Raw genomic sequence first — 14369 nt, forward strand, 5'->3', positions numbered from 1 at the left:
ATGGAGCTTAGTTGCCAGCTGGGGTTATACCTGGCACATAAAAGTTAACACAGGATCACAGAAGGGATACAATTTAAATAAGTAAAGTATCAGAGCTTCTTGACAGAAACAGTAGCAGGGCCTATGCTTATGCAAGCCTTGTTTTTAGATTGACTTCAGTAGTCCTGTGTGTCTATTGAATTTGGACTATAGTTGGAAAGCCTCCCTTCTGTAAGTGAAGAGGCTTTATATTCTGTTGAAAATGAAAGCTGAGCCTCCAGAGGACTGGGAGACTTAGCTGTATTTTTGAACTGCTGCTTTGCACTTTTCTCTAGATGTCTTCTGTGCTTGCTTTGGGTGGTGGTTTTTCAATGGAAAAGGGAATTTTAAAATTTTCAGTGGATATAAACTACAAACAAAACATGAATGCAGGTTGGCTTATGTGCAGCTAATTAAGTCTAATCTAGTATTACTGTTGCAGTTAGATGGCTTTGGGGTGTGTGAATCCAGGAGGACATGAAGGGTTTTTAATTTACTCTCTTTGCATAATTCTGGGTATCTCTGATGGTTACCTTGTATATCACAATGCCTATAGAGACATACCTTTCAAAGTACAGGAGGGAGATGTGAGCAGAGAAAGCCACAAAGCCACTGTGTAGTAAGGAAGTGAGTTTTATACCAAAAAAAAGGCACACAAACCTGCATTCTAGCAGTGATGGTAATCTTTGGGGGGAAGAGGAGAAGTTTCAGTGTAGCTTTTCTTCAATACACACCATTTATGCAGTTAATTGATTTAAAGATGCAATAAAGGAAGTTCATACCCTGGTCAGTCCTCTCTTTTTGGAATTGTCCTTGTGCTGGTTTTTGCTTTGCGCTCTTTGAGTGTGTAGCTGCTACATTAAGGTTTGTAGCAGGTGTAATGTTTCCACACTTCTGCCTGTCAGGATGTGTTTGCCATCATTTGAGTTAGTGTGTACTGTTTACCATGCTTTGTGGGCCTGTAGGTCTAACATGGGAGCTACTGGATAGTTACCAAGTTGTTTTAAAAATTCAGAGTTTAGTTTAACTTATGGTAACTAGTTCCTGAAACATGATGATTTTTTTTCGCAGATGTGGAAAGTAAACTGTTTTTTACACACACAGAATGGATGCAGGAACGGGATTGCGGCTGAAAGTACTCACAGAACTGTCTTGCCTGTGACCAAGAGCAGCTGCTTCAGTAGCTGAGACAGAAATCAGTACCTGTTGCTGATAAAGCTTTTACTTTTCAATATTAATATTTTTAAAACCAGTATTTAGAGATGCTATTGGCAGTATTTCTTGTTCAAAGACTTCTTTTTTTCAAACCATGGTAAAAAGAAAAAAAAAAGAAAAAAAGAAAAAAAAGGAGTGCAGATAGTCCTTGAAGGTACTTTGTGAAAATGTAGGTATTCTGAGAAAGCCAGCTTGCTGCTTCTGTCCTTCCTAAGGCTGTAAATAGGCTGAGACCAGGACAGTGGATCTGTATTGAAGGTTATGGCAGCTTCATTTTCAGTAAAATTTGCCTCTCTATCCTGTTAACCCCGTAATTACTTATGTGTGCTGTTCCTGTTGGTAGGATAACAGAGATCTAATGTTCAGGTATCATTCATAAGGATGTGTTTTCCAGCAGGTTGTCAGATGATGTTGAGGTGGTTCTGAAAAGGCATGGACAGGCAGTTGCAAATGTGAACAGTTGAGGCTTTTGGTTTACTAGTCAAGTTTCTTGGGACTGTGTGCAAAACTTTTAATTTCTTTTAATGTCTGTATAACACTTAATGAGATAGCACTTAAGACCGTAATTGTGTGTACACAGCTAATGCCTAACAGTTTTCAGACAATCTGTTTAAAACCTCAGAGTGCTATAGCAATGCAAATAGGAATCCTTTTGCTCTGAGTGGGATTTGTAGTTTTGGGTAACTTTGCATGCTCAAAAATAAAGTAAAATAAAACTTTTTAGGACCTAATGTGACTACTTTGGTGGTGGGATGTTAAAACATGCTAAATGCCTTAAGAATTTCATGGTAACTATAAATACAATCAAATAAGCATATAAATTCTACAAGCACAGAAAACACATAGGAAAAAAATTGTTATTTTGGGCCGTAGTTCTGAGACACATTCTGGCATAAGGTAACAGAAGTCCAGCTGAATTTTTACCAAGGACTGATTTTGTGCAAAATTTTGGCAAAGCTTGTTAGTTTCTCAGAATAGATAGCTGTGAGTCATGAAAGTAAACAAAATAATTTACCAGTTGCATAAATGACTTCTAAGTCTTTGCTTAAACATTGAAACTGCACTAGTTTAACTAATGCTAGCACTATGTTATTTCTAAAGTAGTGATGATATGAAAGGTGGTTTTGCCTATGGCAGGGCAGTTGGAATTAGATTTTTGTCCTTTCTAACCCAAACCATTCTATGATTCTTTATTTTTCATGGACCGGTCAGAATGCAGAATATGTAAAGACTGTGAGCATATAGGATAGTGGGTCCTTAATGTTTCACAACATGTGAACTATGTCAAATAGTAAAAATGCTTTGGGATTTTTTGGTGGCTTTGGGGTGGTTTTTTTCAGATGGATCAATTACAAAACACTTACTGAAGGCACTAAACCAATATTTTTTATTTTTAGTCTTTATCCATAGCACAAACTTTTATTAAATGTGGGTTTTTTTCTTGTGTTCTTTAGTGACTGAAATAATGAAGCTATAAACAAAATTTAGTGTACACACATTCATATAATTTTTAGTGAAAACTGTTTCAAGTGTTAGAATAATCACAATCCATTATTGTTTAGAGTAATTTTAAAATGATAAATGTTGTGAAATTAGATTTTGGTGATGTGTTTTGGTGGTACCATATTGTCATACAGTGTGTGGTTTTGACACTCTTTAGAGGATTGATGGACTGCAGTGGTTGTATGTATGATGTTTTAAGGGATTGATTGACTATGGCAGTTGGATGTGTGATGCTTAAATAACTACGGTTCAATTTCTGCTTGGAAAGTAAAATAAAAACCCAACCTGTTTACAGGTGCTGAGTTGATGGTCTGTTATTGTTCCATGGTGTGTGTATATATGTTTTTTTTTTTTTTTTAAATCCAATTGCCTGACTGCTCTTCGTGAAGCTTCAATTTCTGAATGCATGTTGGCATAAGGGATGAGTTTTCTGTAAATTTGCTCTTACTGCAATTGGGAATACAGTTATTACACAAGGCAGTCTTTTAAATTTGAATGTTCAATTTCTAGTAACCTAGCAGACTAAACTGTTTTGCAAGTTGTCATTTACCTTGTTCGCAAAATTAAAGGGATGAACAATTCTTCTCAGCCTATTAGTTGTGTTGAAGCAATAGTATGTTACTGGGTAAGTGTTATTCAGGCCTCCCTTGTGTGAGAGCAGACACCATACTCCTAAAGTTTTTGTAATGCAAATGTTAATATTAAATATTAACACAAAAATATTACTGGTTCATCTGTAGTGTTGAATAACTGCCTGTACTCCTTCCTGTAAGAAATGGAATGGAATTAACCTTCCTGAAGACTAATCATTGTTTTTCAAAAGATAATGATATGTGATGGCTATATTTTAGAAGATAAACTACTGATTAGAAAAAGAGATTAATTTTTCTTACAGTTCTCTTTGATTAAGGTAGGAAGTGCATTGCTGTTTGGACTACATTCTGCTACTGTAAAAAAGAACCAGCTAAAAATACCCACCAGCGCCCCCCCCTACCCACTCCCAATTAACCCCAAACCCCCTCAGTTTCTGCTAATTGAGACAGTTGTGAGCCAGAACTAATGCTGCCAGTATGAATTCAGGTTTGCTTCCCCTGTGCAAGCTGAAGCAAATTGAAACAATGTCTTGTTTACTGTGCTGACAAGAGTGTGTGTGTATTCTTAAGTTTCACTGGTTGAGAGATCAGACCTTGTAATACAGTTATTAATGTAAATGTCTTCAAAGTATATGCTGGAGCCTGTAAGTTTCCTGGAAACTTGTATATGAAGTGATAGGGTTTGCGAGCTCTTCGTGATTAGTTTTGGTATGGGAACATCAATCTTTGTAGCCCTGAACTGCCAACAACCTTTGTCCTTTATTTTACCTTCAGTAAAAAAAAAGGGGGGGGGGGGGGCATGTTTGAAATAGGGAAGTAAATGAATGTTGGCTAATGGCCATGTCTTTTCCTAGAGCAAAAAAAAAATATCTTGGAAAGATAGATGAGATTGTGGACCTGGATTTGAATGATGTGTGAAGCTTTGTAAATTATTTATCAGAGCAAGCCTTTTTGAAATGGCTAAAGCACTGTTATATCGAAGAGAAGGAGAATGGTATGGTTGCCAAGAGGAGATTTTTACTGGATTCCACTGAAAGAATAATCTTTCTTTTAAAATTATCTGTATTAAACTTTAAGTAGCAGTTAAGAAATGTCCAGACAATGCTGCAAATTCTGTTTGAATAGCTCTGGACCCTTTTTCTGCTGATGATTATTGGCATAGTTTATGTATTTTGGTTTTTTTGTAAATACCATTTTACTCCAGTGGCTTAGCTGATAAAAGGAAAATGATGGGAAAGATCTGTTGAATTATGGTAGCTGACTGGCAAGAATAGTAACTAAATACTTTTATTTTATTTATATATACAATGTTTTTAACAAGTGAAAAATTCTGCAAGTAATTTGTATATCCCTTCCCACCTTTAGAATTACTGATCTCATTCAGTGTCATCCTGCTAAAACTGACAATACCAATAGTGCTTTTTTTTTTGAGCCATGACCATTACTGAAAGCTGTCTGTCCAAGCTTTATGTCCAAGTAGCAATTTCATATTTCAGCTAACCATATAATCCATAATGGAGACCTTAGTGAGACAAAAGACTGCAGATGACTTGTTCCTGTTAGTTACAAGAAGACTTGTTCCTATTAGTTACAAGAAAGTAATAGCAGTTCCCTTTTGTAGATCATGGAAGAGAACACACATCTCCTTATGAACAGTCTTCAGCTCTGTTTATCTTTTATGTATATTCTTTGGGGTATAAAAATATGTCAGTATTTCAGTAATTGGATTGTGAAGAGTTGAACAGTGAGCAGACCTTCTGAGGACTAAGTTTTCAGAAAAAGTATGGTGCCTCAGGGTATGTTTAGATAAAAGTATGTTTATATGTGTGCTCCTCTTCTATGGCTAGGACAAACTTACCTTCCTGCTGTCAGTATTCTTCATGCTGCTTGACTTAAAATGATCATAAAGCTTAATAACGTAAAAGTAGTTTCGATATGTCTGTGTTGTATTGTGCTGAGATATAAGGGCACATCACCATGAAACTGATTCCTTCACGAGAATACCCTTAAAAACAAGCATTCCCCACTTCCCAGGTCTGTAATGGAATACAGATTTATAGGTCAAGTGAAGATAGCCTGCCAGCTTTCAAAGTATTGTAGCATAAAGAGGAAATGTAAAATGAAGGTAAAGCCAATAAATGATTACTGTGATATATTAAGCTAACAGCATTGCCTACCTGAATCTGGAAACTATGAATTTGCGAAAGATACCATTTTAATCTCAGTTATTGTGATACTCTCTGCTAGAAGCCAGTCTGAGAAGGTATTCCATTATTTGAGTATCCCATTTGGGAGAAACAGTTGCATATCATTTTATTTATTACAGACCCATTTACAGACACTTCCATGTAGGCATTAATGCATTAATATTTTGGATGTTGCAGGTTAGTATTTTCATTAAAGATCTAAAATGTAATGCAGAAACTATATAATAGATATTAAATCTCTGACATTGGAAGATTTGCATGGTTTTTATTATGGTTGGGTATCAAAGCTGTTGGGACTCATCAGACTGGAATGGATAACTCTTGATCTGTTAAATCTAGTGCTTTTACCCTAACATGGTAGTTTCAGAGGGAGGTATGAGTTGCATTAGATTTCCAAGTAATAAAATATGTCATGAATTTGAGAGTTTTTGGTAAGTTTGTTTTCTTGTGTAAAGGAACTATCGTAATCTGTAATAAAGACTAGTTTACATCTTGATCTTTGAGCACTATTACATTTGAAGAACAAGCGATTGTGTTCTGGAGTTGCAACTGTGTGTGCAGTAGTGTCCCAGGTTCTAATTTTTCCTTGTTTTGTTAACACTAGTCTTGTATTGGAGATGTTTGCATGGATTAATACGTAGGGTGCTCATTATGGGCCAATTTAAAGTTTGTGAAATATGTTAAGATAAAAACTTTGTAACAAAGCTAGCAAAGTGGATGTTTGCCTTGGCGATTAATATGTAGTACAACAAAATGTCAGGTAAAAGCCATGGAGGCTGATGAGTTTTGGTTGGGTTTTTTTTTGGTTAGCTAACTGTCTGTTTGTTTTTAAATCTAGCCACGAGCTGATCCCATCCCAATATGTAGCTTTTGCTTGGGAACAAAAGAATCGAATCGTGAAAAAAAACCAGAAGAGCTCTTGTCTTGTGCAGATTGTGGCAGCAGTGGTAAGTTGGCTGAATTTACAAATACTAGAAATATTTATATTTTAATATGTCTTTTAAAAAATATTTTGAACTTGTGAACCTTACCCTCTTTTTAAATAAAGGTAGATCGAGAACTGAAATCAGGGGGGTGGAAGAGTTGGTTGTTGTTTTTCTTGGTTTTGTTTGTTGGTTTGGTTTTTTTTAAACTAGAATTTTGTCATCTGTATAATTAGGATAATTACCAATGAGAGGTATTCATGAATACTTCGACATGAATTCATCTTCATGTCAAAGTATAGATCTGCTGAGTAAATTGAGAGGGTGAAACCACACTTGTACAATACAAGAATTCAGTTATTGTTTGGGATCTCTGTTGGCTCTGAAAACCCAGTTTTGCATTGTGACATCAAAGATCAAGAGTTTTGCTTGCACAGATTTGCAACATTTCGGAAGCTGAGGAATAATCATAGTAATAAAGACTGTGTAGCAGTCTTTGCTGCTGCATATCTTGTGTATCCAGTTCATTTTTAAATAAAATTATTCTGTTACTCAAGAGGGAATTTGAATACTGTTTCAGGTGAGATACTACATTATTTGTGCAACCTGTTACTTGTCAGGCACAAGATGATGACGCTACTGATTGCATGTCCCTTGCTCCTATGTGTTGCAGCAGCTCTTGCAGACTCTGTGGCTGTGCCTAATGCAGGTGCTTCTCTTCTCTGTGGTGACCGGTGATGGAGCCCAAAGGAACAGCCTGAACTTGTGTCAGGAGAGGTTTAGAAAAAGGTTCTTCACCCAGAGGGTGGTTGGGCACTGGAACAGCTCCCCAGGGGAGTGGTCACAGCACCAGCCTGACAGAGCTCAAGAAGCATTTGGACAATGCTCTCAGACACATGGTGTGACTCTTGGGGATGCCCTGTGCAGGCCCAGGAGTTGGACTCGATGATCCTCGTGGGTCCATTCCAGCTCCGGATATTCTGTGATTCTGTGAATCTGGAGTCCATGAGTATCATAATTTTGTAGGTATGCTGAAGGTAGCTGTGACAGTACCCAGAACAAATACATAAGTACTTGAATAAAGACAAAGCAGTATGGATAAAAACATGTTTTCAGTTAATCAGGATATGTTTTTGATTGTCTGCTTCTCAATCTGTCACCCTGATAGTTACTTTGTATTTTAGCCAGTGTATTTTTTAGTATATTTTAGCTACGTATTACACTCTGAAACAAGAAAATTACTTTTTTAACCTGGTATGCAACAGCAAACCCCATAAATTTTAAATTGTCTTCCTTTAGTGGTTTATAGGTTTCCTCTATTTTCAAATCTGTTTTCTGATATTTGGAAAATTAATAGGGTTTATGCTTGGTTAGACTCTGGTGCACAGAATTTACATTAATCAGGTGAGCTTAGATATCAGCTACTCTTCTGTTGTGTAATAATCCCCTGGTGGGTTTTAAGACACTTTAGAACTGGAAGTCTTGACTTTCATGGATCAGCTTCTATTTGAATTAACACCGATATATTCTCTCTGCCTCATTAAGACTAAATTATCTTTAATTAGTTCCTCAGATGTATTAGATATAAGGAATGAAATGTTGAGACTGCCAATCAGTTTGCTGGATGGCTAAACTTTAGCTACTGATGCCTGACTAAAATAAAAACCAATTTCAGTGCAATTTATAAATAACAAAACTTCACTCAAGTGGAGTTTTATTGTAATTGGATTTGTAATTTTGCACATTGCAGTGTATCTCAAAGCTGGTCTTGCTGTCTAACAAATAGAAAAGAAATTGCATGTTGTGCACAGCAAGCAAATTGTTCAGTTGATCAGAGATTAAATTGCAGTGCCCACTACTGGCATGTCTGTTTTCACTTTTTGTGTCAAGTTGCTTTTGTCTTTTCAGGTAGTGTTTCTGCATTCTGAAGCAGAAACGAGCTGGACAACTGCACATTTTTGTGGTATTTGAGAGGATAAAGTATTGGGGTAGTAGAAATGAAATGCGCTGCTATGTCAGTTGGCACAGAGGATTTTCTCAAGAAGTAAGATGAGGGATGTCAGATGTGAGAAAACAAATCCCATTACAGAAGCAGACATAGTTCCTCTTTGTTTTGGTTGGATTTTGTGTTGGTTTTTTTTTTCTTTCCTGCTTTTTCCCTATCTCTTGATTTCAAAAAATCAATACACTTGAGAACTGGAATCAAACTCTACTTCTACTTTTCCAAACAAACAAGATGTGTAGAAGCAATTAAAGGCTGCTGCTGACAGATTTTTATAAGGGTTTGAAGTTGTAGAATGAGGAGGGAAAAAGTTGAGTGACTGGAGAATTATAATAAATACTTTTTTAAAGGGGGAAAAATAGCTAAAAGGAGAACACTTGTGGGTACTCTCAAATTGTGTATTATCCTGAGGAGGCAAGAGGGCTTACTGATCAAAGATGGGTAGAGGAGGCTGGAGAGCAGGGCAACAGAGACATTGGACTCAGGTCAAGAGAAAGAAGAACAGAAAATGTTTGGAAATAACTGGGCAGAGATAGCTTTCTAAGTGAGATTTAGGGTATGCTTTAGTAATAATGGACTATAGAAATTGTCTTAATTAGTGCTGTCTGTGTAAGGATATTGGGCTAGTTGAATAAAATGAACTGCTAAGAAATTGCAGGTAGAAAAAACTGGTACATCCCCAAGATAGGTGCACTGACCATCTCTGCTCATAGTTGAAGTCTCCCAAAATAATAATAATGCTTTCTACCTAAAAGATTATCAAACACAAGTTGAGAGGGTTTTTTTTCTGTATTACCTTGTACAGTAGTTCCCAGCATTTGTGTTAAGGTTAAAAATAACGGGAGATCTTGGCATAACTTATTTAGCACTGTGTTTAATTGTAGTCACTGATCTAATGCTTGTTCTTTTAAAAGACTAGTTGTTTCATCAAATCCTTAATGAATAAACAAGGCTCAACTTTGTGAGGAATACACAAAAGTGGGTGGGTTACAGAAATTGCCTTCAGTCACAAAGGAATGAGACTTTCACTTTTGACTTGTTGATCTCACCTATTTCTGCCATGTCAGTGTATAACAAATCTTAACTGTTCAATGAATTTTAAGGTGTTTCATTTTAAAGTAGGCCTATATATATATTCCTGGTGAAATTTTCCAGCTTTCAAAGGTCTAAATTTCCAGTAATCTGGTAAACTTGTTTGATACATTAAAATGTTGATGTTGCTGACTTTTAAAAGAAAGTCATGTGGTGAAACCAGGAGAAATTACCAGTTTAAATACTTCAAACTAGTGCTGAAAACCACTTGGAGATTTATCAGCTCCTGGATATGGAGAAGATAGTATGTTTTTAATTTCAGTTTAGATTAGTTAGAGCTGAAATACTGCAAATTTGGAAGCCCAAAACATGCTTTCCTTCAGCTCTCAAATTAAAAGAAAATAGCTGTAAAATCAGTGAAGGACACAGTAACTTCAACTGACTACAGAAATCTGTTAAACTACAAAATCTGTCTAACTGCTATGACTGTAGTTAAACAGAGTTCCTTTTAAAATTGAAACTTGTTGGTTACCACTTAATGTCCGGTAGGCATTACCCTATACATGTTATTGTTACATTTGCACTATGTCAATTTGTCTAAAATGAGTAGTTTAAGTATTATCAGCTATTAAAGAACAATACTATATGGGATTTTGAAATCTAAAGATTTCTGGGCTGTCTCTGCTAGTGCATACCTAGAAAAGACAGTGAAGGAACATGGCAAATACATAGTGATGGTTCCCATTTGCACCCTTCCAGCTTCTAGTTACTCGTGGTTCAAGGATTTGGAATTGCAGGCAGAATCTTTGTGTTTAATACCAGTGGAATTTTTTTATTGAGGTTTTTGTCTGATAATAAAATCTGGCGCCTAAAGAAATGTATTAAGCTGTGTAATTGCTTGAATGAGAAATGTTCCATTGGTAGATAAGAGATATAAAGTAGCACAGTTACACTTAATTTGTTCAATCAGTGTTTACCAGCCAGTGTGAATGGATGTTCCTTATGTTTATACTTCACAGTTACTTACTTAAAACAAAATTAAAATCAACAATTTTAACTGCAGCTTGCTCCTTGAAATAAATCTCTTCTGTGCAGGGTAGGTAACTGGAATTAAATATATTTACATGGAGGTGATTGGTTTATGACTACACTTCAACGTGTTAATACAGTTATTAAGTCATAGTTGATAAAATAAGTCTTTATGTAGATATTGATAACTAATATCAGCATCTCTAGGGGGTTTCATTGAGGGCAACAGTATCTCATTGAACTAATCTCTGCAGTTATAGTATATTTGTCACTTTCTTGAAAGTGCGTACTCAGTTTTAACCACAAAGGATGTTGGGATATCTTAAACTGTATGCTAAGAATCAAATGAGTTATGCTTTTTCAATATCTTTCTGAAACTACTCTTTGAATTTATTATTGATTTCTCCTTACTAATAGATTATATCTCTGCATTTTATTTTGAGAATATGCACAATTCAAGTTGTCTTTCAAAGGTTAACAATGAAGTGGTTTAATACACAGAATAAAATGAAGTAAAATCTGAAATTGTCATTTATTCAATTGGCTTTTGCATTCTATCAGTTGTCTTTGCCATTCATGCCTCAGTCCGCTAGAAGACAAACATAGCGAATGCTCATGGATTAGACTGTATTTTTGTTTGTGGTGTTTTAGCTCAGTCCTGGACTGAGAAACAGTCGATAGAGAAAGTCTGAATCACTGTGACTACAGCATTACCTAGAAGAAAGCACTCATCCCAACTCTTGACAGTGAGAAGAAAGCGCCTTTCATGCGGACCACATCACTGCAGCCATCTCTAAGTGCAGCAGCATGGCATCAGGGATTCTTATCTCTCTGACAACTTCTGTGATGTTCTTAATAGATAATCTCTAAGTATAATGCTGTAAAAAAGTGTTTCCCTGGGAAGGTTTATCCCTTCCTATTTAGCAGTGCTTTTATCCTTTCTGGATTAAGGGGACACTCTGAGGTTGTTGAAGACATGAAAAAATCACTGCCAGTATTGCTTAAGGTGTTGGATGTGTTCAGTTGTCTGGTATCTTCTGTTAATTGGAAAAGTCACGTAGGCCTTCAAGGCTACTGTGAAAAGAGGATGGTCCTGCCAAGGAAATTTTGTGTTTTGTGGGAGATGGTAGTTCAACTACTCCCAGGCCCCCCTCCTCACCCACCGCTTCAATTTTAAACCTATTGCAGTATGTCTTTCTTATGCCAATTGCCAGATGCTTTTTTTCCCTTTTTATTACTCTGAAATTGTTCTTTGTGTGTAATTAAGTAATAAGTTGGAATGAAAAATGCATATAGTTTGGCTGTTCAGTTTCTCTGGTAGATACTTACTATAGTAAGAAAAATAGCTAATATGGTTTTATCTAAAGATTTCCTCAGTTTATTTTGCACTGCCAAAAAAGGGGAATGTGGACAAGTTTATAAATACATTCTTTTCAGAACCAATAACAGTTTAATATGCTATGGAAATAACCTGGTGAAAATAGAAGTTCAGTTTTAGGTCCTTATGTAGACCATTCAGAGATGTCAGTTACAGTAGAAGTCAGTTTTCTACCTGTCTTCATGAATGGGTTTCACAACAGTTATTCTGTGTATTTGTATGCAGGAGATGAGTTAAATAATGTGTTGCAAAATTCCGAAAGCAGCTGGTGCCTGCAGGGTTCTGGTGGTGGTGGTTACATCATGCTGAACTTAATCTAACCAGTCTTAAATCTCAAGCTCTCAATAACGTTTTGGTGTTTTTTAGGACATCCATCATGTTTGAAATTCTGTCCTGAGTTAACAACAAATGTGAAGGCCTTGAGGTGGCAGTGTATTGAATGCAAGACTTGCAGCGCGTGTAGGATCCAAGGCAAAAATGCAGTAAGTTGGACTTGTTGAGTGTTCCTGACTTGTCTTTGTTTATAGTAGCTTTATAATTAGCACATGCACAAATGCAAATAATTGATGTACAACTTCAAGCAATGCTATATTAAGTCTTTCTTCTTTCCTTCCTTTTCTCCACCCCCTCATCCCTGCCGCCCTCAGGATAACATGCTTTTTTGCGACTCCTGTGATAGAGGGTTCCACATGGAGTGCTGTGACCCGCCACTATCCCGAATGCCAAAAGGTGATCTTAAAAACCCTTTCCATGAAAATACTTTCATTTGCAGTCTTGTATGAAGTGACCAAAACCTCTTGAGCATGCTAATTTGGTTTTTCTTTCCAACAATAAACAGTATGATTTCATTCCTATCAAAGCCAATTTTATTTGTCATTATGTGAGGAGTTTTATTCTCAGGAAAATAACAAAGGTCAGCATATAGTTGACCAGATGAATTCACTGTGTAATGAGTTGTTGACCAGTTTATTGAAGGTGAAATTTTAGAAGGGCTGTTAAAATGCTTGGAGTATATATACCAACAAAGAAGTCCTTGGAACATGTAGGAGAGACTCTTCTTCAGGCCTTTTGTAAGAGTAATCAGAAAAACAGGCAAACAAAACAAAATGCATGTGTCTTCAGGTTCTCTAACCTCTAGATTTCTGATTTATGGCACCTCTCACCTTTGCTCTTACATCTTTATGCGTTTCCCTATTTAATTTTAAAGTTACATTAAAGACTTTCTTCAGTTCTTCCCCTCCCAGTCCGCAGCCTTATCTACAATAAATGTTTAGACGTGGCTATCTGATGCTAAAAGGATGCTAAATTCAAGTTGTGTATTAAAACAAATGTACCTAGGTGTGATCTGAAATATTCTTTAGCGTGCCCTACCCTAGTGGCTTTGTAACACACATATAAATTTTTTACCCCATCTTAATTGTGTCTGAAGAAAGATCTAGGTGGTATAAGGAGGGACAAGCTAGAACGGAAATTCTTCTAGGAACCTAATTGCTTGTAATCTTTTGTGTGATCCTAGTTGCCTCTTGTTTTCCCCTTTCCATGAGCACTTTGCTTTTAAAAATTTCAGAGTATGGGTAGAGGTGGATCACTTTTTTTGGTCCACTTTCCCTTCCCTATGTCCTGTTCAAGAGATAATTTGCTGACCTTGTATCTACTTGGTATGTATCTTGGTACACACCTGCAGTACAGATTAGATAAATTGTGTACAACTAAACTGTTTTTCCTTTATATAGGGATGTGGATTTGCCAGGTCTGTAGACCAAAGAAGAAAGGGAGAAAGCTGCTTCATGAGAAAGCTGCGCAAATAAGGAGACGATATGCAAAACCTATTGGACGACCGAAAAATAAATTAAAGCAACGAATGTTGTAGGTTTCTCTTGGTTTTTATTTCTTTAAAAGTTTCTGAGAATGAAGTCAGATAAGAGTTTGATACAGGTTTAATGACAGTTTTGAACTCTATTTCAAATTGGGGAAAATAGATAACGAGTGATTTAGTATGTGCCTTCCAGCCCAATGTCCAATAACTTCTAAATTATAGCAGGTGCTTTTGGTGTCATGTCAAAAGGTGATAAAAAATTCCTATAACTTAATTTTTCAGATCACGTAAGTTTTTATCAAAAATTGTACTTATAGCGGATGCAAATAAACTTCTGTATAATAACATATGCTGCAGCTGTCTTTGAAGTGTAGCTTCAAGTAATTGAAGTACCTACAGAATACACAGTAGGTAGTATCAAGCTGCTTACCTACAACTTCAGGAGACTGTTCTGCTCAAAGAGCTGTTTGAAATCTGTATAAAAATTACTTAATTAGTTAAAATCAGCTCACAAAACCCATTCCAAGAAGCAACCTATGCAAGTAATAGAGAAGTTCTGGTTTCAGTGGTACTCTGGAAAAGATTATTACTTGAATTCTGTTCTTAAGGTGCCACTGGTTACTGGAAAAAGAGATTGCAATTCCTCTTGCTCC

The 14369-nt window shown here is 36.2% G+C and overlaps 1 protein-coding gene across 8 annotated transcripts in view; it reads left to right on the top strand.

Moving 5' to 3' along the window:
- KAT6B (lysine acetyltransferase 6B) overlaps nucleotides 1-14369 on the top strand; it is a 110731-nt gene that overhangs the window by 47026 nt on the left and 49336 nt on the right. For all 8 annotated transcript variants that reach the window (XM_032115655.1, XM_032115654.1, XM_032115653.1 and 5 more), the window contains 4 exons: nucleotides 6375-6483; nucleotides 12267-12382; nucleotides 12548-12629; nucleotides 13634-13766. In XM_032115655.1, coding sequence (XP_031971546.1) covers nucleotides 6375-6483; nucleotides 12267-12382; nucleotides 12548-12629; nucleotides 13634-13766 — 440 coding nt within the window. The remainder of the gene's footprint in view (nucleotides 1-6374; nucleotides 6484-12266; nucleotides 12383-12547; nucleotides 12630-13633; nucleotides 13767-14369) is intronic.

This window comes from Corvus moneduloides, chromosome 8 (assembly GCF_009650955.1).
Source record: "Corvus moneduloides isolate bCorMon1 chromosome 8, bCorMon1.pri, whole genome shotgun sequence".
Lineage (NCBI taxonomy): Eukaryota > Metazoa > Chordata > Aves > Passeriformes > Corvidae > Corvus > Corvus moneduloides.